The sequence below is a fragment of the Lutjanus erythropterus genome, chromosome 22 (assembly GCF_056507025.1).
Source record: "Lutjanus erythropterus isolate fLutEry1 chromosome 22, fLutEry1.hap2, whole genome shotgun sequence".
Taxonomy (NCBI): Eukaryota; Metazoa; Chordata; class Actinopteri; order Lutjaniformes; family Lutjanidae; genus Lutjanus; species Lutjanus erythropterus.
Genome location: NC_139338.1, coordinates 24,921,577 through 24,946,980, shown reverse-complemented (window position 1 = coordinate 24,946,980; position 25,404 = coordinate 24,921,577). Strand labels below are relative to the sequence as shown.

General features: G+C 40.8%; 2 protein-coding genes across 3 annotated transcripts in view; both read left to right on the top strand.

Moving 5' to 3' along the window:
* The window catches only part of bltp3b (bridge-like lipid transfer protein family member 3B), a 42,691-nt gene extending 28,635 nt beyond the window's left edge, over window positions 1-14,056 (top strand). Inside the window, exons 17-25 of the mRNA XM_084710698.1 lie at window positions 143-226; window positions 1,800-1,948; window positions 3,698-3,867; window positions 4,166-4,316; window positions 7,245-7,286; window positions 10,022-10,281; window positions 11,483-11,591; window positions 11,760-11,917; window positions 13,552-14,056. Coding sequence (XP_084566824.1) covers window positions 143-226; window positions 1,800-1,948; window positions 3,698-3,867; window positions 4,166-4,316; window positions 7,245-7,286; window positions 10,022-10,281; window positions 11,483-11,591; window positions 11,760-11,917; window positions 13,552-13,680 — 1,252 coding nt within the window. The 3' untranslated portion in view covers window positions 13,681-14,056. The remainder of the gene's footprint in view (window positions 1-142; window positions 227-1,799; window positions 1,949-3,697; window positions 3,868-4,165; window positions 4,317-7,244; window positions 7,287-10,021; window positions 10,282-11,482; window positions 11,592-11,759; window positions 11,918-13,551) is intronic.
* An 8,503-nt stretch (window positions 14,057-22,559) lies between these two features.
* The window catches only part of anks1b (ankyrin repeat and sterile alpha motif domain containing 1B), a 297,352-nt gene continuing 294,507 nt past the window's right edge, over window positions 22,560-25,404 (top strand). For both annotated transcript variants that reach the window (XM_084710483.1, XM_084710482.1), the window contains exon 1: window positions 22,560-22,819. In XM_084710483.1, coding sequence (XP_084566609.1) covers window positions 22,689-22,819 — 131 coding nt within the window. In that variant the 5' untranslated portion in view covers window positions 22,560-22,688. The remainder of the gene's footprint in view (window positions 22,820-25,404) is intronic.

Sequence of the window (25,404 nt, the reverse complement as noted above, 5' to 3'; positions counted from 1 at the left end):
TCCAATATGTCCTCATCTACTGTCTGTCCGCTCATCTTATTCTTGTCATTTTTTCAAACTCACTTACTTCCTTTTCTGCCTCCTGACTTTCGCTTTGACCCATGCGAGTTTGTGTGTGTGTGTGTGTTTTCTCTCTACCAAGGAAAGGAAGTTTGTCTGTGGTTTCTGATCTCCTCAGCTCCTCAAACTCCAGCAGATCCACCTCCCTTTATTCCATGTCCAACATGTAAGGCTCTGGATCTGTGACTAGCTGTATTAATGGGTGTATGTGTGTATGTGTACGTGTGTGTGTCCGTGTTGTTGTGATCCTTAGATGGAAAACAAATCAGTGCAAATGTGTGTGTGTGAATCCCCTGTGGGCATGCATCTGCATGAGTGCATGACGCGCTGGTCCTCGTCTGTGTGTGTTAAATGAGTCGTGATTGGTGTCGACCTGTTGACGCGAGATGAAAAATGAAGCCCCTTGTTTGTTCCTTTTCTTTTCTCAGCCTTGTGTTCTCAGGCTTTTGGGGAGCCACTTTGATTTTGTCCCTTGTGATGTTTCTTTAGATCGTCTCCGGCGCTTGGGAGGATAGCACGCTTGATTCTTACATGACCTTAAACAGCACCACACAAAGGAATGAAGCCATATTTAATTCATGACTTGTCGAGTGAGCCCTGTCAGCTCTCTGAGAGCGCAGTGGTCTCGGTATAAGAACACAGTTCCTATCAGATGTGGTGAAATAAAAGCACTTTTTTTTATCCTCTTTTCTGGTTCCTTTGAATCAGTCAGTCACAAATCAATGGCATGTATGGACAGTGTCTTCTAAAGCAGATTTAAAACTATACAGAAAGATGTGATTTAAAGGGACAGTTCAACCCAAAATCAAAAATACATATTTCTATCTTATCTTGGTGTGAGTTACTGAGTTTTGGAGCTATCATCATCAAGAGATGTCTACCTTCTTTCAAATATGATGAGACTAAATAGCACTCAGCTTGTGCCGCTCAGATGCATCTGAGAAACTCAGCGCCGATGTTTCTTCCCAGAAGTTGTGAGCCGGTTGCTCAAGATAATCCACAGACCTTGTTGTGAGCAGTTTCGTGTTGGAATTATTTTTGTTTTACCAAACCATACCCGCCAACCGTTTCACTGCCCAGAGGTAGGCGTGCATCTATTTATCATGGACAAGAGGAAGCCACTCAGCTGAGGACAAATCCTGTGCTGTCACAATAGTGTTGTAAAAAGTATTGATACAGAATATTTTAGATGGTTTCAGTACTGATTTTTTGGCTGTATTGATACTCCTGCACCAGCTGCACCTTCTTGGTCTCTCCTCTCTCTGAAAGCAGCTTGATGTGACTGCTGCAGTGCTCACATAGTCCCACCTTCTCTCACAGTGCTGTCTTCTTCTCATCATGTGTCTCATTTACTTTATCTGTTGTCGTCTTATAGCCTTGTTATATTTAAAAGTCCTAAATTTAAACCCTGTAAAAAGAAAATGGTGTCAACATGAAACTGTTCCCAACAAGGTCTGTGGATTATCTTGAGTTACTGAGTCATACTTTCTGGAAAGAGACGTTTTCATATGGGTTTTTTGGCGCTTTGAGCACCACAAGCTGAGTGCCATCTAGTTGCATTATAGTCGAGAGAAGGCAGACATCTCTGTGACTGATATGTCCAAAACTCTGCAACTCACACCAAAATAATCTAGATGGATGAATAACCCGACAGGTTGATTTTAGGGTGAACTGTCCCTTTAAATGATCTGTCTCTCACACACTCTTCTCCACGTGACTCCTTGTCTTCTGTGTTGTAGTGGTCGATTGATGCGGGACCGCTCCCAGTCCAGTTTCTCCGTGTCCTACAAGAACATGAAGAAGAGCCCGTCCCTGCAGTCACTGGACAACATCTCCATAGACAGCTACCTGATGGAGGATGGAGACACGTACAGTCTGCTGGAGAGAGGTGGAGCAAACATTAATGCATTCTTACACACAAATCTGCAGTAATAACCTTTATTTATCTAAAGTTAGATGCCTTACTTTATTTAGTCTGTTTACACCTGGTATTAACATGCGCCCTGGGAGATATGATCACAGGTGGACAGCTCTGAGGACGTATGTTCTCACCTGGCAGCATTGTAAGGCGTATGTGTGAACAGATCTCGGAAAGAAATAACTTAATGTATGTCAGTTGCCAAATTTGAATAAAATCCCAAATAATTTAGCATCAGTAGTAGACAGGGTTTCACAAAGTTCAGAAAGTTTCTCGCTAAGTTGTGCACATTTTTAAGGATGTTTTGAGACTGTCTGTGGGTGACAGTAGCCTATATTAGGTAATACGGCTGCACAGTATGGTACAAAAATAATAGTGTGATTATTTTGATAGATATTATGATTGTGATATAATTCATGATTAGGAGGAATGATTATTTTTGTGTCACAATTTTCATTTTCAATGAAAAAAATTAATATGATGATGATGTGACATTTGTTGGACTCCAAACATATTTCTTTACATCTGGAGAACAAGATTTGTAGGTCGGGACATCTCTACAGCGCTACAGCAATTCATTATAATGATGTTTTTTCATACTTTTCATTATTTCTGGTTGCTGTTTGTAAAACTTGACGAGTTAAATCATCAATAAAATGTCATCTTCTTTCATTAATTTTGTGTTAATGCTACAAGCAGTCGAAACAGTCTGTTCAAACAGCTGCTAAATGTTGAAACACTTCAGATGGTCAGCGTTGCTGCAGCAGACTGTGTTATGTGCGTTTACTAGTGTCTTCACAAACATCTGCTGCTTATCTTGGCAGATGAGGGAGCCCAAACACATAATTGGCATTACCAGGGTGTCCACAAGGTCCTAAAAGTATTCTTAGAATAAGTAAGTGAATAAAAAAGGAAAGCTTTATGAGTAAAAAGTCCATACTTTATCAGTACACTTGTTCAACGAGCATAAACATGTATATATGATAATTCAAGGTGCTCTGTCCACAGTCTCATCCATCTACTATGTTTTACACGCTAGATCTGCTAAAAGCAAAATGTTACAAACAAGGTAAAACTAAATCTGTCAGTGTTCAGTCTAACAGATCAGCTTAGTTTGCCACATATTGTAATTTTTTTGTAAATTCTCGTACACTTACTGCTGCTTCAGACAAAGCAGCCCCTCCTCTCCTGTCAGAGGTACCTGCAGGCAGTGAATCCCATCAGAAGAGGACAGGATGAGGGACTGGCACTGACTGATGCAAAATGATGCACTTAAAAGACATCAACTGTGTAGACAGTCCTTCAATGTGGCCCAGAGAGTTTTCCACTTGTGAGAGATCACCCAGGACACATGTTAATACTAGGTGTAAACAACCTCAGCATGTCATGCACATACAAGCGTTCAAAATACAAGTGCAGTGTTGGAATATTGTCAGACAACAAAGTGGTATTTTGACATGTAACATTACATTTCAAAAAATACTTTTTCCCCTTCAGGGATTATGAATTTTCTAAAGATGTGATTTATGCACACGTACTGGTAGGAAGCTGTGTTGACCAGAAGGTGGCAGCATTGTTCTGATTCTGTTCAGTGTTGCAGTGGAAGCTTCTTTACTCCCAACATATCTTGATAAAGCCTGACAGTGTACAAAAGGTAAAGTCAGATGTGTCTATCTTCTGTGTAAGTAATATTTGTATATGTTTTTATGTACGGTGCAGATGATGTGTCCATCTCAGGCTTCAAGGACGCCATCAGCGAGCAGAGCGCCACTGAGAGCGCCGCTGAGAACCCCGCCGAGGCAGCGACTGGTCAGGAGCAGGAAGGAGGCGTGTCCCCCGACACCGTCAGCGCTACCTCCCAGAGCACCGACGATCCCACCAAAGATATAGTAAGACACCAAAACTCTGGAAGAAAGTTTAGAAGTAAAAAAGCGTCTGGTTAAGTAAAATAAAAATTGGTAGACACAGTAATGCCTTTTGCTGCGAAGAAAAATCTTTGCATGACCTAAAAACTTGTTATACTGGTCTAAACATATTGTGTGTAAAATACTTAAGTCAGAAATTCACATGCAGTAAAGACAAATGTTGAGGATGTGTATTTTGAAATATAGAAACCCTTCCAGACAGCACAGTTCATGATTCTGACCATGATTTTCCTGACTGTTTTTGTGCGTTCCTCCCCTCCAGGTGTCCGTGCTGGTGTTGAAGGTGCAGTCGGTGTGTGTGAGCATGGAGGCGGTGGGCGAGAGCACGGCCGTGGCTCTGGAGGTCGGCCAGGTGACGCCCAGCCAGCTGGGCAACGTCAGCCTCAGGCAGTACCTCAGCAACCGCAGCCTGGGTAAGAATACGTGTGACATGCTTCATGATGTGGAGCTTTTTATTCAAGCTCTTACAACAGGCATTTTCTGTATGATTTGTCATTTAGGCTTACATTTAAAGGTCAGTGAAACATTGCAGATGATATGTGTTGTATTTAACACAAATTTAGAAGAATAGTTAAAAGAAAGGTCCAAGTTTGTGCCCTTCTATAAAGCAAAATGAAAAATCTTGTCCAATTAAGTAAAAATGATGCCAGAGTGTGTGTGTAATCAAATATTTTTCATGCACTGAATTTGGTGCGTTTATGTAGCATTTCACACACACACACACACACACACACACACACACACACACACACACACACACACACACACACACACACATACACACATACACACACACAGTGAACACAGGAAACACACAAAATTTCTATTAATTGTGCAGCCCTAATCAGGATATCTCAGAGTTTGTTTTTTTTTTAGTGAACTACAAGACACTGAAGTGAAAAACAAACTGCTGCTCCTGTTTTTAAATTGCGAGTTGGTTGATTACATAAACCAAAATCCACCAAAATAGACTTCTGTCGAAGTAGGCTGCAGCCTGTTTTCTTCGGTCCAAACTAATGCTGAAGATGAAAGTGGAGTTGCATTTGTCAAGATTTTAATCACTCAAGTAGGGCAGCAACGAAACAAGAAAGAACAGGAAGGGAATGACTGTACTGTGTGTGTGTGGGTTTAGAGTAAAGGTAATCACATGACCAACTTTTTTTTTCTTTTAGATTATTTTTAGATGATCTTTAATGGGGGGTTTTTGCCTTATTTGACAGTAGAGAGTGAGAGGAAACATGTGGACAGGCAGAGGATGCGTGTGTGATAAAGGTCCTAGAACAGACTTGAACCTGTGTTGTTGGGTTTAAACCGCCAGGATGATCCATATCTGCCCCCCCTCCTGCCCTCCTGTCCTTGTATTTTGCTTGTTCACATTTTAACACAAGACACACAGATGAAGAGACTGACAGCAGCATCAGGATGTTCCTGTTTCACACAAAGCTGACAGCAACAGGAGCAAAAAGCTGGTAGACAGAGTTAGAGATTGACAGATACATTTTTTTTTTCCAGGGCTGATTCCAATTATTAGTGATCACTCCTTGATTACTGATAAACCCACATTTGGAACTTGCAGTACAAGTTAAAATCCTTTTTAGAATAACCATTTTCTGGTACTTTATACTTGCACTCCACTACATTTTGGAGACAAACACTGTACATTAATAAATTAATCAAAATATAAATCAACTACAATGGATAATTATGATGTATTATTACAGATTAAGCTCTCCAGCAGTATGTAAAGTAGCCTAATCAACGGTCAGATAGTGCTGCGGTCAGGACATTGAGTGCGACTACAGACAGACAGAAGCGCCTGCATGAGAGCCAAAATAGTGCATTTTAAAAAAATTCTGATCATTGTAAAAATGCTGAGTATCTGAGCTGCAACTAATGATTATTTTCATTGTTGTTGAATCTTTTGATTACTTTCTCTGTTAATCGATTTGTAGATTTGAAAGTTGTTTGGTCAATAAAATGTCAGAAAATGGTGAAAACAGTTGGTCAGTATTTCCAAAAGCCTAAGGTGACGTCCTCAAATGTTTTCTTTTGTCCACAACCCAAAGAACATACTCACATTTAAGAAGCTGAAATCAGAAAATGTTGACATTTTTTCTCAAAAGGCTAATTATTTGATGATCAAAAATAGCCGATGAGTAACTGAATAGTTGTCAACTAACCGATTAAGCATTGCAGCTATAGAGACAATAACCCGTTAACCACTCGACAGTATTCGTGTGAAAACTAACTGCCAACTATTCTGACTATCGGTCAATCAGTTTTCATGCAAAAATGCCGAACATTTGTTGGTTCCAAGTTCTCAGATGTGAGCATTCTTGATAAATTATACATATTTTTGGGTTTGTTTGTTTGGTTGGACGAAGCAAGACACTGGATGACATCACATCGGACTCGAGGATGTTTTGATCATTGGGTTAATTGAGAAAATGATCAGCACTTTAAAGGGATAGTTTTGATTATTTGAAGTAGATTAGTATGAGCTACTCATCCATAGTCAGTGTTTAGCTACAGCAGATGGCGGTTGGGACATGCATGGACACAGAATGTATTTTAGCAACTTAAAAAAAAGGCCCATCTAAAGCAATCAATATCATTTAAAGTGTACAATATATTTAGAATATTTTCACAGCTTTACTTGCCATCAGACTGCCCTTATCTGACGGAAAACCACTGTTAGAAGCCGAATAGTGTTCTCTTCAAAGCAACCAAACTCCATAGGTGAAATCAGCAATTTTTAACTTGCAGAACACAGCAATTTCTGGGTTACTGCTGCCTCAGTCTGTTAGTTTGTTTGGGTTATTGTGTGCCCTCTGTGTTTTAAAAGGATAGTCCGGAGTCACAGAAGTCACACAATAACACAAACAAACTGACACGTCGAGTCAGAGGTAGACCAGCAACTCATGTATTCTGTGAGGTAAAATGACTAATTTTGCCAGTGGAGTTTGGTTGATGGAGAGAGAGCGATATTTGGCTCATTTAACGGCTGATTCTTGTTGGAAAAGGTTGTCTGACGGCAAGGTAAAGAAGTGAAAATATTCTAAATGCAGTGTACAGTTAAACTGATAATGATTTTTTAGGTGAACCTTGTTTTAAGACATTATGCTGCTGACCTTGTCCACAGCAGCATTACTTAACTTCACATTATCCAAATTATCCCTTTAATTTTGAATCAAAGAAAGAACAGGACTGCCTCAATCCCTGGATGTCTTACAGTAGGTTGACCGTTATTTCAAGTGTACACACACACACACAGACACACACACTTAAACACTAACACAGTCACCCCCTCCTTTTATTTACCCTGCCATAACTCCCCACAGGTATGGTGTGTTCAGTACCAATACCTGCTCAAAGCAGCCAAGGTAACTGCTGTGTGTTAATTCGCCATCTGTAACCTAACGTGCATGCTTGCCTCAGCGTGTCGGTCGGTTTCCCACCTGTGTGTGTGCGCGTGCGTGTGTGTTTTCTTCCAGTTTGTCCCCTGTCAAATCTCATTTCCAGACTCTGGACTGTTGCTCGACGGCATGCGCTGCAGATGCACAATAGATAGAAGTGATCGCATGTTAGTTTGACTGCAGCAGTGGGTGTTTGCGTGACATTGAGATCTCTTTTCCTCCAGTGTGTGTGAGAGAGTGTGTGTGAGGTTAAATTTGACAGTAATGGAGTGGGTGCTCCCATTATGTGCAACATTAGGCCCAGATACTTGAACGTGTGCGTGTGTCAGATCCGAATTAACTCCAACTATTTGTGCAGGCTGGTGTTAACCCCTGATCTCCCTGTTCTCCTCTCCGTCTAATTTGCCCTCTCTCTGTCTGTCTGTCCCCCCTCCCTCCCTCCTTCATCTCTCCACTGCAGCAGCAGACTTTGCAGTTTCAGTCCAGTGATTCAGGCAATGAGAGAAACGCCAGCTTTACCCCTCGCTACCTCTCCTCCTCCTCCTCCTTTTTTCATCCTCCACCTTTCCTCCTCACTCTTCCCTCGAGCTCCTACTCCATCTTCCTACTAATCCTCTGTCATTTAACCCACCCCTCTCCACCTTTTCTTCCCTTCATCTCCCTCCCCTGTCCTCTCTAGGCCATCTTTTCTCTCCCGTCCCTGTCTTATCACAGTCACTCAGTCCTTGGCTGCTGGCTGCCTCCTTCTTTCTCCTCACCCACACCCTTCTCCTCTTCTTCTTCTTTTTCCTCTCCTCTTTCCGTTTGCTTCGACCTTAGCTGCCCAGGATTGAGGGAGAATGTCATTTAACCTGAGAGAAGCTGACAGAATTGTGTGTGAATGTTTTGGTGCTTTATGGTATTAACCCTCTCTTGACTTTACTCCAAAAGAGCGCATTAAAGGGACGTGACGCTCTTTTCGCTGTCGTAATGAAAGGATTTCTTGAAGTGGCCATTTTCATGCCTTGCTGAGTGTCTTTATTGCAACTCGTGGTGTCTCTCATGCCTGTGTGTGTCTGCTTGCCAGATGAATTTGTGTGTAAAGCCGTGGGTTTAACCTGTCAACCTCCACTTTCATCAGTTTGTTTGTCTTCTTTCTCTCCGTCCTCACCTTTTCTCCTCCTGTATCTCCTCTTTTCAGTAAACATCACATTTCGAGTCAAATTTAGGTCATTCAGGGGTGAAAGTCGGCTTCGTTTTGTAGGGTGTCTTAATTCATAAAAGGAAGGGAAAAAAATGTTTCAGTGGTTAAAACTTCTCTTTGAGTCCTCGATACTTTGGTGGGAGTTTCCAGCGAAGCCTCTAATCCCTAGTCCTCGGAAATAATTAAACATCACTGCAGCGAGGAGCCCGTGGGATCATATAGAACCTCGAGTCTCCTTCAGCCCACCTTTTTCTTAATTCCTTCCTGCGTCTCTTTTTCTTTTTCAGCCCACTTTGCTTTTTCTTCCAACTTTCTCTCCTGCTCCTCTTCCTCATATACTGTCTTTTCCTTCATTCCGCCTCTTACTTCACCCTCGTTTAAACCTGACCTTAACATGCACCCTGAGTGAGCAAAGTGACATAAAATCAGTGTGGTAATGCATTAAACACTTTAAAGTCACAGTGACAGCTGTAAAAACATCTGTAGCTTCTGTAATATGACGAAACAGAAAAATTTTTACTTAAAACATCCTATAACAAAACAAATACAGTAAAAGAGGAAAAAATGTAACTAGGGCTGCACAGTTAATCGCAATATTAATGCAATTTAATTATGGCCAAGTGTTTTAAAAAAATAACACGTGACATAAAAATCTTGTTCTTCACATGAAAGCAAACTTGTTTGATCCCAACAGATGTCACATCGTCACAATTTTAATAGTTTATTGTTTGTTTTGGTAAAAAATTAAAATTGCAATGCAGAAATGATCATTCCCACTAATGGCAATTTCAGTCAAAAAACTGCAATATGACTTTTTTACCGTATCGTGCAGCCCTTATTGTAACCAAGGTACGCGGTGATGGTACCGACATTACTATGACAACTTTATAAATTTCTTCAAATGTTGGCATGTCTGTCCTCTGCCATTTTCAAATTGCAGGAGGCTCAGTATTTTGTTGTGCAGCAGAAACGTCCCGGCCGTCACATCAGGAGACGTTTGTGTTTGGTACAATTCCTCCAAAATCACTCCATAATCATTTTGGTGTGTTTTTCACTAAAAATGAGAATTTTATGGTGTAAAACTTAAAAATCGGTAGACATACACAATATTATACACAATACTGATACATCTGTTATAATCTAATATTGTCTGATATTTTGTACTGTCTGATTTATCAGTCCAGCTCTAATATCAAGCGATTACTGAACAATTAACACGGGAACACGGGATTAGAGCCTGGAAATTTCACTTCTCATTTCACGTTCAGTTTCAGCCAAATGGCACATTAAATATCAAACTGGATGAAAGTGGATTAGTCAAGAAAGAGGAGCTCACTGTCAGATTCAAAGTGTGTAAATTGTAATAATTGTCGAAGGATGGAGAAAGCCTCTCTCATACCGGGTGTATTTTAATGTCAGGTGTGAGTGTATTTCAGCTGAATCATCTCTACGTGCTCTCCACAGACACTGAAGCTAAAGCTAACGCTAACCGCAGCCTTCTTCATCTCCTCCCTCACAGCCGGCGGCGAGAACAGCTCCGCGTCCGTCGGGGGCGCCCACAGTCCGGAGGTGCGCGCTCGCCTGGAGAGCGGACCCTGCGCCGCCGCTCACTCCCCGCTGGCCGAGCGCAACGGCTTCCTGCAGCTGCGTCTCCACGGATACCAAGCCAGCTTCCTGATGTCCACAATGCGTAACCTGGCCCTCTTCCTGGAGGACGACTCTGCGCCGCAGGTGCTGCCCATGGAGATCAGCGTCAGGGACACACACATCAACTTAAAGGTGAGTTTCCCCTTCAGTTATAAAACATACAGGCTGGGTTACACCAGCAACCTCAGTTTAGGTTTTACTCTCAATCTTATGACTGTTGCACCAACACTTTAAACTGTGATCCAGTATGAACTGTAAACTTACACCTGAGGAAGTTTAAAATACCTGCTCTTTCAGGAAAGGTGTCCTGATGAATATATGTTTGGTATTTTGATATCTGCTTGTAGAAAAGCACTCACAAGGCGTTGGTTACTTCATGAACCCTCCAAAATACAGGAGTGGATAGATACAGGAAATTACATTTATGTTATGGAAAATATTACTTTTTTCTCTGCCTTAAAATGTTCATTATTAACTGGACCAAATGGGTCAAATCTATAAATCTATCATAAATCTATCCATTAAGACCTGATTTTATAGAGTTACTGAAAAAATTACCCTGTAATGTTGTTTTACTTAACCGCGATTGTTTTATTCATTTATTTTTCTCTCCTGTCCAGTGTCCGTCAGGCATATTTGTCATTGCTCTTGTGTGCACTTTTCTGTGGACAGCAAAGGAAATGATACAGCCTTTGCCTCCATGTATGCCTGTAATATAAACTGCTGTTCTAAAATAAATAATTAAAACCAAAATAAAAAAAAATAAAAAAAAATCATTTGAACAGGATACCACAACCGCACATCTTCAAGAGATTCACTGACAGCAGAGATTTGTTTTTAATTGTGCAACAGCGCTCTGCTTAATTTTAAATCTGGATTTACTCATAATCCTAGTTCTGCTAAACTCTGATTAGAACTAATCTTCGATTAAATTGGTCTTTGTTGGTGCAGCCCAGTCAAAGTGATTCCAGCTCCTTTTGTTCAGTTTAGAAGTTTTTGTTTTATCCTGAGGTTACTGTTGCAGAACTTGTTTACCTGCAAGATTTCAGCAGGATATTTGTCCTAGTTTTTCCAATCGTGTTGCTGTAATAGATCCCATAAGTCACTGCTGTACAGCGCAGCAGCTTCTCTAACCAAGTTAAATATTTTGAACTGCGGCCTAATTGGAATTTGGATTTGAACTGAATGTTTAATGACATAGAAAGGCCTTTTCTGCCTTCTCTCTTGGGTTCCTTCACGGGTGAGTAGGTTTACTCTGTGGAGCTGATGTTGAAACCTTGATGCGGATAATTTATCCCACGCACACTCAACATGTGCCGCCTTTTTTGTGCAGGACGACGGTCCCCGGGACAACCCCTCCGACTCCGAGCCGTCACCGATCACGCTGCACGTGGACAGCCTCATCATCCACAGGAGAGACGACGGCTCCTTCTCTATAGGAGGTGACGAACGCACGCACACATTCTCATCTGCCAGATATTCCCACCTCCACTTGAGCGCTGATTCACTGCGGTTATATAACACGTCCTGTTAAATGCTTTTAAGTCCATGCTCCGCGGTACATCCACACCTCCAAATTCCCTTCTGTTTGTCTCTGTTCTTCCTCACAGTGGACACGGCAGCCGAGTCCAAACCCAGGAAAGAGGGCGCCTTGATTGACGGCGCTCTGAGTCCGGTCCCTGAGGTGGTGGGCGGTGTCTGCGGGGTACCAAAGGCAACACAGACCCAAGCCCCGCCCAGCAGCCCCCCGCCGTCCACTAGAGAAAAGGTGAGACGCACATGAAAAGGAGTAGAAGTACACAGGCTCAAACAAACACCTGCAGACAATCTGGAAGATGAAGGAAAGAAGTCCCTTCAGTCCCACCACATATTTTTCTCTTCTTTGTGTGTTTTCCTCCTACAAACATAAACTGCTTAACAAGAAAGACATTTTTGTCTTACTGATCATTTTGGATGGAGCGCCAGATTCTGGTTTTCAAGCTATTCCAGTTCCCTGCTTGGCCTCAATTTCAGTTACAGTGGGAGGGATATTTATCAATTTATGCAGAATTAACATTTTCAGATGGAACAGTGAAAGAGAATAGTTGTATAATCCTGTTTGAGACCAACGAGTCCTCTGATCTTAAGGATTAAACAGGTGGTGTGTCATTTCCTTTCAAGATATGAGCATTTTCCGGTCGATCACGGCCGCAGGTGGGATCCCCATTTTTTGTCGGTATCATTACATATGATTTTCATAAAAATGATTCAGATTATCATTTTCGTTTCTGCCACCTTTACAGCTCAGTTTTAGTTAGGTTTGGTCGACTAACAGTGCTTTCACACCTAAAAGTCCAAATCAAGTTCACCTTGACCTACATCCTGTTGTCGTCAGTTCAATTCCCTTCCTTTTCATCCTCCTCCAGTCTTTTCACTCTATAAACGAACTTAAGCACGGTTCAGTTTGATTGGACCAAGATCAGCTTGGCTAAGCTTTGGCTGTTTGGTTCAGGCCCTGGTTCGGGGGAGGTTTCACACCTATATTTTAAACTGGGAAGTCTGGAATAAATGAGGTAGGTGTGAAAGCACCTTAAGAGTGTTTTCACACCTACCTCATTTGGTTGTGAAATTCAGACTTTTTTTTTAGTTTGATCTGGACCAAAATTACAACCTCACTGAACCAGGACAGACTATCATCAGATGGGGACAGGAGGAGACCAGATGTTTACTTGACATCTGGTCTGATAACTTAATAAAGAGTCAACTGGAAAAAATGTGGACAGGATGGAGGTGTGACATGAACTGTTTCTTGTCCTTGTTTTGTATGTCAGTTCTTTACAAAAGGACTGCTTCTGACTACTGCAACGTTTGTGCCAATTTTTTTGCACGTACTTTGGTCAAGACTTGATACTTTTGTTTTATGTTATTGAAGAAGAAAAGCAGAAGCACAAAAAGTTTAGAGGAGAAACAAATTTTGTAGGAAACAAAAATGCTGTACACATCAGATTTATTATTTAATGAAAGACATTTATTCAAGTTGTCATTTTTATTTTATAAATATCGTATCATGAGATTTTTCCGCAGTATGATTGTACCTTAAGTTTTTGGTACTGTTAGCACCAGCAGCCTGCTCTCCTCGCAGGTTAACATCCACGTGTTAAATAGCATTTTATTCTGACACATCCTACATACAACCTTATTATAATTTTTCAGATCAAAATACTAATGCTAAACCATGCTGGTCTTACGTGATGTCATCTTTGTCCCACTTTCCACTTCACTGGTTTACATCTGGACATTTAACGCCCACCACCTAGTGGTAGGTAGCGGCGTAACATCTTCAACCAGACAACTAATCACTGAAACAAGGTAAACACACACTGACGCCGTCTTGTGGTCCTTCTTCGTTGTTTTATTTTACAGATGCTGATGGAGGAAAACGAATGTCTGAAAGTGGAGCTGTCCCGAGCCAAGATGGCGCTGGCTGAGGCTCAGATGGAGAAGGACTCGCTGCTGCACCGCATGAAGAACCTTAAAGTCAACACCAGCTAGACCCGACTCTCAGCCTGTCAGGTCCCTCAGCCCTCACCGGTCTGCAGTCAGGAGGACTGAAGGTCGAGGGTCAGCAGCTTAATTAAAGGCAACATCAACAAGTAAAGGGAAAAAGGCGATTCCTCGACTAAAACGGCTCCCTTTTATGCGCTTATTTGTTGAGTGAGCCGCCACGTGACTTTAGACTTCAAAATAATTCCTTCATAAAGCAATGCAGAGTCTGCGTGAAGACTCAAAAAATACACTTTTTACACGCTTGTTGTCTGTTTTATGTTCTCCACGTTGGACTGTGGAGGCTCAGAGAGTTGGAAGGGAAGAAATGACATTTAGTGGGACTAAGTGTGTGTGTGTGTGTGTTTCTGTGTGTGTGTGTGTGTGTGTGTGTGTGTGTGTGTGTGTGTGAGAAAGAAAAGAGGATGAAGATCTATATCCATGGTTGTGCCTACACAAAACCCTTCCCACACTATTCCTGTTGTGTAAGTTAAAACAAAAGAAAAATCACAGCTAATCTTAGTGGAGCTTCATTCAATCCTGTAGATATGAAGGAGAACTGAATGTCGCATCTTCAGAAGAATGTCTCAAAAAATATTTTGCACTGCACTGAAATTATAATTCAGTGCTTTCATATTCAAAGGGGACGAGACAAATCACTCTCGCTCGTCCTCGGGAGTGTGTACAGTGTATATTGTATAAGAATGTGAACACATGACTATTTTCTTCAGAACTTTGAATGGTTATGCAGTGTTTCAGTTGAATGTGTGTGTGTGTTTGTTTGTCTCAGCCAGAACAAGCATTTCATTACAAGTAGAGGATGAGTTTATATGTCAGTTCCACCACGGCTTTGTCAGCAAAATGCCCCACAAATAATGTCTGTATCTACCCCTCCTTGCCCCTTCCTATTTTTCTATGTGTAAATAGCTACTTAACATGTGCAGCACTTTTAAAACGGAGGCACTGTAAATACAATTAGAACTGTGAGAGAACAAGACGAGTGGATAGAGAGACTTAGAAAAGTGTCCTGTGTGCTCCCCCTCTGAAAAAAAAAAGAGTGAGAACATAAAGGCACATCAAAGCTGCCTGAAAACAAACACCAGTTCCAAAAAAGTTGGGATGCTGTGCAAAACACAGTGCAATGATTTGCAAATAATTTTCAATCTATATTCATTTGAAAACAGTACAAAGACGAGATATTTAATGTTCACACTGATTTTTTTTTTTTTTTGTAAATATGCACTCATTCTGAATTTGATACCTGCAACATGTGTCCAAAACAAAGTTGGGACAGGAGCAACAAAAGACTGAAAAACTTTCACCTGTTTGGAGCATTCAACGGGTGAACAGGTTAATTACTAACAGGTGACAGTATCCTCAAAAAGCTCAGTCGTTCACAAACAAGGATGGGGTGAGGTTCAACACTTTGTGAAAAACTGTGAGGGCAAAAAGTCCAACAGTTTTAGAATATTTCTAAAATCACAATTACAAGGAATTTGGAGATTTTACCATCTACAATTCATAATATCATTAAACGATTCAGAGAATCCAGAGAAATCTCTGCAAGTAAGGAGCAAGGCTAAAAACCAACACTGAATGTCTGTGACCTTTGACCCCTCAGGCAGCACTGCATTCAAAACTGCATTCAAAACCGATTATTTGTATTGTATTCTACATGGGCTCAGGAACACTTTGGAAAACCGTAAAGTCTGCAGTCCAGACCTGTCTCCCACTGAATATGTGTGGTGCATTATGAAGCACAAAATACAAGAGACGGTGACCACCTGAAGTCCTACATCAAACAGAAAAGAATTTCACTTTAAAAACTTAAACAGTGAGCGTCCTCAGTTCCCAAACACTGACTGAGTGTTGTTAAAAGAAAAACTGACGTATCACAGTGGTAAAAATGCTCCTGTCCTAACTTTTTTTTGGAACATGTTGCAGCCATTAAATTCAGAACAAGTGTATATTTCCAAAAAACATTCATCAGTTTTAACATTAAATATCTTGTTTGAATTGTATTCAACTGAAAATAAGTAGAAAACTTTTTGCAAATTTGATGTTTTACACAACGTCCCAACTTTTTTGGAATTGGGGTTTGTACGTGTGTGCGTGCGTGTCTTTATGTAAATTTCTAATCTGCCATGTGTAATTTTTTTCATGGACAAGCGTTGAACATATCTGCTGCTGTTCCACTCTTCATGCCTGCGTGACGACTTCAGGGGAAACCCGCCCTGTGTAGATGTTTAAAATGACTAAAAGGAGACTGACTTTTTTTCTACAGCACATGCTTTGGCACAGCACAAAAGACTATAAAAGGACAGTTTGAATCTTTGCTCTCACTTTACGGTCAACAGTGGATTCAAGGACATCCATCAGCCTATGTATGCAACTGTCATAACCGGCCCAGTTCATTTCAGTTTCTGTCTATAAAATAATGAAAAAAAGTTGTTCTGGTTCCTGTAGAACACGTGAAACACAGCTAGTTCTCTGCTCAAACAGGAAAACAATGTCAGAAGTAGGATTTTAACCTGATTGTATGTGAAGAGTTTTCTTTTTCATCCATGTTTTTCCTCCTTTCATCACAGCCCTCCTCTTCCTCCTCCTCCCGTCTCTGGGAAACTGAAACCCTGTGGAGGTAGAAAAGACACAAAGTAATAAGTTGTATTTTGTCTGTCAAAGCTGCTGAAATACTGATGAAAATAAAAGGGTATCCAATTTGAAATGCTTCATTTTTTTATGTTTTTCATGTGAATTTATTTGAAAATGTGTTTCTTTTTATCCTTTATATCAAATGCGTCATGTCCCTGCTTGTGCATAACGCTGAACATCAAAGCTAAAATCTTTGGTTCCGACTACAGATGTAACCTTAAGTGTTTAGTAAATCAACAAAAAAGCAAACACTCGATCCATTCTCTGGTTGTAGCTTCTCAAATATCATTTTTATAGTGTTGTAAATTTAATTTATTTGGGTTTTGGACTGTTGGTTGACTAAAACAAGCCATTTAAATACATCTCTATTTGCATACATTTTAAAGACACAACAGCAAATCAGTTAAGGGAAAATAATAGTCTGTCGCAGCTGTAGTACCAAAACAAATAAAAAAAAACAACAACATAATAATAACCTTGGCTGGGTGCTTGGTTCGATCCATACTGTTTTATTAAATATGTTTTCCAAATTCAGACAATATTTTATGTAGGAAAAGATTTGAAAACCTTAAAGTGCATAGAAAAAGAGTTCTATAGACAAGTCTGTTTACATTTCTCAGTAAGTTCTCAAAAAAACACAAAAAGAATAATTTTAGTATCAGTACTGAAACTCGGCCAGCACAAAAAATGGTACCCAGTATACTAGTAATTATTAAATCTGTCTTGAGGATGCAATAAAGTATTATTTTGTGACAATACGAACATTTTGGAGTGATTTAAAACACTTAAAAATGCTATAAAACTCTTATATTTACCAATGTGAGCTTTAAGTGTCGTGGCAAATGTTGCCATTTTTAGGCGTTTAGTTTTTTTTATTTTAATTAGAGAGTTGGTACATGACAGAAAGTAGATCTCAAAATAGTTCTCCAGCAGATCAACTGTTTAATTCCACACATTCCTCTGTTTGTCCTCTACATTACCCACAATGCAACTCAGCCACAAACAGTTCTGGAGATTCTGGTGTGTTAAATAAGTAGCAGCTAATGTTGCTTTGAGCAGCTGGTCTTTCTGGACACGTAAAAAATATAATTTCACTGTGCAGTCTGATTTTAGCACCAGCCTGGAAAAAACAGGGACTGAACCTAGAAAATGGGGACATCTGGTCACTTTAGGTTAGACTGAGAAAAAGATCACGGTTTGGGTTAAAATAGACCATTAATCATGTGTGAGAAAGCCTTTTCTGGCAGAAAGATTTGAAGGCCAACTTCTCCCAACACCTGTGTTTGCCCTTCTGCAGCTTTTCATACCAATAGGGCCATGAAAAAGCTCTATTATACATTTTCAGCGCTGTAGTGCTCCTTGAAACCCATAAACAGACTGTGATGTGTAAAATCAGCAGAGTTCTCCTACAGTATCATTCCAAGGTCACAGGCGCACACACCACCACAAAACATGACGTAGAAAATAATAAACACACAAGTCAACAATAAACAGGCATCTAAAACGATTCCACGAGGGAATCCTGCATGACAAGTCTGAGTAAACACAGATTTTCATGCGCTGTAAAGAGTCAGACGGATGAATATCGTGCACCTCAGATAAGAAAGTCACATTTATATTCACTGAAAATTAATTATGAAAGATGCACAACCATTTTCATGATTTTTAAAAAAACTTTTATTTCTGCTTTTCTGTATTAAAATCTGTAAGAAGTGTAGAAATCATCAGAGCTGAGCCGATACTGCGATCAATATTTTTAATGTTGCATTAACACCTGGGGCAAAATGTTCAGAAGTTTGGGCTCAGTTCACTAAATCTGATGAAAGTGCAGCTGAATGCAGAAACAATTTCACTTGTTATTTCTGAATCTTTTCACATCTTGTTACGTCACATCTTTATTTTTTTGCATCAAATTATGATGATTAGTATCAGTATTACAGCTGCAATGATTAATTGATTATTAACTGATTATCAAATGAATTGCCAAATATTTTGATAGCTGATTAATCATTTTGAGTTGATTCTTATTTTCTGATTTAATCTGAATAATCACTCATTAATCCATTATTAAATTAATCACCAACTATTTTGACAATCAATTAATGAGTTTAAGTTATTTTGTAAGAAAAAAAGTCAGAATTCTCAGATTTCAGCTTTTTAAATGTGATTATTTTCTGGTTTCTTTGCTCCTTTATGACAGTAAACTAAATATCTTTGAGCTGTGAGTAAAACAAGACATTTCAAGACCTCACTTTGAGATCTGAGAAACACTGATCAACATTTTTCACCATTACAATAAATGCTGTTGTCCAAAATGCTGCCTTTAAAGCTAAAAAATAAAAACAATCTGCCTGAAGTTCTTTAAAACATGTATGTGGTTATGTTTCAAATACAACAAGCATCCAGTGAATACTTCAACAAGAACCTTTCTGCATGGTGTGTGTTGTTTTGAAACTTAAAGCATGACTTCAAGTTATGGAGCGTCTGTGAATTAATGAGCGTGAACGTCGACGTTTGTTCTGTGATAAGTGGAGAAACAAGAAGCTCTTTAAATGTGAGCGCAGCCTCTCTGTGGGCTCAAATGAGCTGCACTGAACCACCGCAGGAGAGCGTTTGGACTTTGTGCACATAAATGGTCATGACATTTTACAGCTGGAGTAGTGCAGTGAGTCATAGAAGGGCATTAAGCGTGTGTGTGTGTGTGTGTGTGTGTGTGTGTGTGTGTGTGTGAGGGAGAGAGAGAGAGAGAGAGAGAGAGAGAAAAGTTCTGCTCTGCTGCTGTGGACGTGAAAGCCTGTTTACACACTGGAGCTTAATGTTTCTGTGATGACAGTTACGTCACGGCGCACGTCTGTTTATGCAAAGAAAGCATGTACACTTTCAGTTATATACTCTGTATGTGCAGGACAGTAGGGGGGACGGGAGCCAGCACCGTGTACAGCTGGATTGTGGGAAATATGATGAAAGCGAGAGGCATCAGGTTGTGTGTTGGCTTGGTGCGGAGTCCAGAATCTGTGTCCAGTCCCCCAGTGGGGCTGCAACTGCCTGCTCACTGTTTCATTCTCCAGTTTTATTTCTCTGCTGGAGCCTCAACAGCAAATATACTGATCCTGTAATACTGTTGTAATAAAATTAATGATGGCTGAATTCCATTTAGCTGCTTCAGTTGCAGGGTCCTGGTAGAGGACATGTTTTTCACGGTGGAGATTTTGATTTGTGAGAGCAGAAAAAGCACTTAGGTGTTACTAATGACATTAATGATGGTTCTGTTGTATTCTGGTGACCAGAACTCGAGTAGCTTCACTCTTTTTGTGGCTTCGTGCCGACAACAGTCGTCCGCAGAGAGTCCGTCTTTATGTACATCTGTCCGTCCATCCATCCCATTTTTGTGGACGTGATATTTCAAGAACGCCTTGACTGAATCTCTTCAAATCTGGCACAAATGTCCACTTGAACTCATTAGATCAACTAATCAGATGTCGACGGTCGAGATTGCTGTTGTGTCATGTCCGTCCCATTTTTTGTAGACGGAATATCTCAAGAACACCGTCAGGAAATTTCTTGAATTTTGGTACGAACGTCCACCTGGACTCCAGGATGAACTGATTAGAATTTGGAGGTCAAAGGTCTCCGTCACTATTACTTCAAGTCTGTCCTGTCCACGTTTCATAATCAGATGCTAATTATGACAAAATTACACATAAATGTCTAATAAGATAAAATTAAGAGGTTATATTTTATGTTCAAAAGGTCAGAAATAAAGTTCATTGTGAAGTGTTCAGCTCTCCATGTCAGTGCAATGATAAGTTTAATTTTGTCATAAAATACACTTAATATATTTTATTAAATTCCTTCAAAGTTTTCACTAATTGTGTAAAATTAATCTGGAAAGATGTGAACTGAAACTTGAGTGGTTGGTGGAGACATACAACAAAAATTCAAGGTGGCTGTATCTCAGGAATTCATATGCAAATTATGACAAAAATCCTCCTCACAAATGTCTAATAAGATAAACTTAAATAATGACGTTTGATATCCAAAAGGTCAAAGGCCTATATGTCTCTAAATGATCAATCGATTCAAGGAAATAATCATCATTAATCAATAAACAAAATGATAATTCACTGCAGACCAGAAATCACTTGAATCACTAACAACTCGTCAGAAACAGCAGCTGCAGGTGGAGCACTTGAAGGCAGCACGTCTCCAAATTCCAATTAAGCAGCAGAGTGAAGCCATCAGGCAGGTCCCAGCATGCACCGGAGGCTGAGCGAGGAGGGAGGGGGGTGTGTCTGTTTCCCAGGCTGTCAGTGGACAGATCAGAGCGCGTTTGAAAAATTCATCATCTGCCTTCATTCTCCATTCATACAAACCCTGCTCCGACAAAGACAGACAGAGAGGCTATTTTAGGATCTCACCTGTTTCCAAATCCATTCAGCTGCAGCAGGGCCAATAGTGGAGGGAATACGCTCCAGCGTGGAGGAGAACTGCGCATGCGCGTGTTTCATAGAATAAGTGAATGGTCTGAAAGTGGCAACAACTGGCGCAGCTGGTGGGTTTGAGTATGACTTTTTAAAGAGACTAACAAAGGCATTGCCTCCTGTTGGTGTTGTAGCATCGTCATCCACGCCCAGACTGTACAGCGAGTCTGTAAGTGAAGTCACACAGAATAACGGCAGGAAGTTTCGGCTTTGCTTTCAAAATAAAAGTTTAGATTCACACAAAAATGTGTTTAGGATTACAGACAACTGAAGCGTAATTTTAAAATTAAATTTAGAGTAGCCTTCAAGTGGGTTCTGACCTGATCTCAAGGGGAGTCTTGTGTCAAAACATGTCTTTGAGCAACTTATTGCAAAATTAATTTATATTTCAAATCTAAGGCCAGGCTATAAAATCTGTCATTTTTGGAATTGATTACCCTTAGGCCTAATCGTAAAAATAATGGGCAGATTAATCAGTTATAGAAATGAATGTTTGTCGCTGTCCTGATCTTGACACTGATTTTGAAGAATTGACTACATGCTATACAGCTATGTACTCAACTGTTTTTGTTTTATTTATGTTTTTCACCAGCCTTATTGGGCTTTACATTTAGTCAGCTTACAAGCTTGCTAGCTAACTTGGTTGGCTTGGTGTGCAACTGTAGTAAATACGGTGTGCGTGTCAAAAAATTAAAAAACTTATTTGAAAAACAAGTATCGTCAAATAGTATTACATAATACTGATTATGTCTATCTATCTGACTAACAGCTTGATAGCTAGCTAACATAACTAACTAGATTGCTAGCTACCTAACGGGTTTGTATATGGGCGGTGTATTTGCAAGGGTAACAAACTCATTTTGCCTTTCATTCAAAGAGATTTTTTTAAAATAATTTCTTGTATTATTATTATTGTTGACAATTTTATTTGTAGTTTTCTGTATGCCACGACTGGGTTTACTGTAATTAATCCGGTGGTAATTCTACTTGCCAAGCTAGCGTAACCTAGCTCTATTTACTGTCTAATTGTTTGATAGCTAGCTTAGCTAGATCGTTAACTAGCTAGATTGCTAAACAGCTAGCTGACGTACATGGGCGATAAAGGCACGGCAGGTTATTTGCAAGGGAAACAAGGACATAAAAATACATTAAGACAACATATAAAAGAAGGAAAAGGAAACAGAAAAAGACAAACACAGCCGTCTTAACGTTTCGTTAGTTTTAGTTTGTTTAAGGGACCAACTTGCAACACATCGGCGAGTGTAGGTTTTATTTTGAAATCTGTAACTGGAAGTGGACGGTTTTATCCCGGATAAATTGACACGCGTGTTTCAGGCGACACTGATAGACACGCACCGGGCAGTGCGGTAGGTTCAGGGTAGAGAGGTGGAGAGTACAGCGGGACCGAGGAGCTTGTTGTGGAGGTTTTTTTGTCCACCTCCTGTCTGTTAGCAGCCGGAGCTTCAGAGCAGTGAGGAAGCTCGTGTCCGGACACAGGAGGACTTTGTATGTTTCTTTTTTCTTTACTTCACACTGAAGGGATTCGTTTCGGAGCCCCCGGTTGTTTCCCCCTGCTGCGCTTGTTTGCACTGAGGTTACACCGGGGAGCCGTGCACGTCAGCGGTCTCACACAAGAGGAGCTTACGGAGCCGCGGTGCGTGTGAATGGACTGAGGTTATAAAGGCACCGGGGGAGCCGTGCACGTCAAACCTGCTCTGCAGCATCAATAACACCTATAGCACCGTGCATCAGCAGCGTGCAGTGAGAGGAACCCTTTCAGATGCTTTCCCACACAGGCAGACAGTGAAGGCAGGCAGGGGTCGGAGGATTTATGGGATATCTGTTGGATTTTCATCACCCCGTCGTTGCAAACTTGTGTCCGGGATGGGGAAGGAGCAGGAGCTGCTGGAAGCCGCCCGGACCGGGAATGTCGCCCTGGTGGAGAAGCTGCTGAGTGGGAAGAAGGGGATACTGGGGTCAGGCTCCGGCTCCATCCCTCTGCCCAACCTCCTGAGGTAAGAAACCGCTCTCATCTCCTTCTCATGACCGCTACTGTGTCCGGGGAGCACCCTGGGGACTCCTGAGGGGGTTCCCATGCTGCAAAATTAGGCATAATTCAGCTTCATCATAGGTCATTGCACTAGAAATGAGCCAAGGAAACGGTGCTCCAGCTGCAGCATAGAATGCACAAATACTTTGGGATAAAACCCATATAAATGAGGTGTATGTGCAGGGTTTCAACATGCTGCATTACACACAGACACCAGAGGAAAAGAAAGAAAGGAAGTCTGTTATGCAAAGTCAAAAGAGTGCTTGTGTGAGCCAAAGAAGTGCACTTAAAGCCAGATAGAACTGCTGCAGGCTACAGGCCAAATATACATAAAGCAGGCAGGCAGGGACACACTGAATCTCTGACAGGATCTATCAATATGTGACTGAAGGTTGGTCCCCTCCTGTCCTCTCTGGGTGCCAGTTTGTGTTCAGCGCTGGCTGAGCACAAAGAGAACAGACAGTACCTTCAGCTCCACCACTCTGACAGCTGCTGTCAAAATGTTGATTTCTTGGACAAGAGTGTGATGCCTGGATGATGGATGCATTTGTAACAGCTCTGGTTGTCTTCGTGTTTGTTTTGTGTGGCTCTTTACGTGCAAACCCACCCTGTCCTCTTGTCTTTATGTATTTATAGACACTGTGGTGGCATTTAAGGTGGTCTTGACTGTTATAGTATCACTAAATTGATCCTGTGGGGACGCTGCTGCTGTGGTGTTTTGTAGCACTGACGCTCTTCATGCGATGCTGGGGAGGCCTGACGTGCAATCATGTGCTTCTTTGGCAGAAATCAAGCAGTAAACAAACATGACTGACTGAAAAGGTGATTTTTCTTCAAAAAATCACTTGTATCATTGCCTCCAGTTGGTTTTTAAGAACAGGGATGTGAGCAAAGCGAGGGAACATTGTTTGTTTGTGTCATAAGGGTAACAGGTGGCAAAATGTTGGATTATCTAGACTTTATTCAGCTTGTAGGCAAAAGTGACCCAACTCTGTTTTTTTCTTCTTCTTTTCTCACATGTAGTGCCTGACAGTTTGCTGATATATTGGCCTAATATTGGCCTGATATCAGCCTATAGAGGGGCCAAAGTACAGTAGTGGGATATTTTTAAGTGATATGCACCAATATGAAAACTTTACAGAACGATCCAGAAAACGATGCTTTGGGTGATTTAGATTCAGCACGATGGGGAACATTTATGAGGACGAGATGAACTCTCTGGCAGCTGCAATAATATTAGTAATAATAATAATAATAATAATAATAATAATTAACTTTATTTAATAGCACCTTTCATTCAAAACACGCAGCTCAAAGTGTTTTACATTTTATATTAAAAACAAGGAGTAAGAATGGACATACAAAGCTATAAATGCTGAGAAGCTGCTTCTTGTTTTACAACCTGCCCCTAAACAACAGATTATTAAAATATTAATTAATTGTTTCAATTTTATTTTTTCTTTTCTCAGTGTTCCTTTCTACAACTGGTTGGTGTGTTTATATGTTAAATTATTTAACAAGTAAAACACATAACAGCCTTCTGAGTACCTTTGCGTGGTCATACTGCTGCACAATCCACACAAAAAAAGGTCTGTCTTTGTTCTATATCTCAGAAATTCGCTATATCAGTCTAGCATCATATCAGTAACTGATGGATTTTTCTGCTCTCAAGTCGATATTGGTCTCAAAAATCCCATGCTTTTCAGACTCTACTCATACGGGGCTCAGATCTGTTTGTTTCATGTCAGTGTGAACAGAACAAATCACATAGAATTGATCTTTTCAAACCACTTTCACGTGTGCTCCTAAATGGGAAACAGTTTTTTTTTGTGATGTGACCTCAGTCTGAAGAGTCGTATCAGAATACATGTGACTCGCGGGCCTGCAGGCACAGGCGCAGGTTATTTCATATATTAGCTACATGTAAAAATGATGGGAGCAATAAATTTGAATTGAGCAGTATAGCTTGCAGTGTGAACCCAGCCTTAGATTTCACGTCATCCTCTTGAACTCCTGACCCATGAATCAGTGTTTATATGAAGTATCAAGTTTATTTTCAAATTTTTTTTAGCATCTAGTGACGTGACTGCATGGTACCTGTTCTAAAATGAGAATTTAACATTTGAGAGTAACATCCTCCTAAAAGCTTCCTTTTCTGACTGAACCCAAATCACAAAGGCTTGGATGTGGCCACGTGAACAACTGCTGAGGTTATTATTGTCCCCCTCCTCCCGCCCCCGGAGCCTCACCCTCTATCTGCTGAGGATGAGGCTGAGCCAGGTGATTAGGAGATCAAAGGCTGGGGGGCGTACGGGAGGAGTACCGCCTCGGGCCCTCGAGCAGAGCGTCTCACGACCGGGGCTGAAGAGTCGCACGCTGGCAGGGAGGATGCCAACTGCTCGCACACCAGGCCAGAGCTTCGTGAAGTGGGGACTCCTGCGGGGCCTTAAAGGGCAAGAGCTGAACTCCTTTAGGTTCATTTAAATACCGTTTAATATTAAAATGCTGTTTATGATCGGAGGCTTCAGCAAACAGAAGAAGCAACAGGAG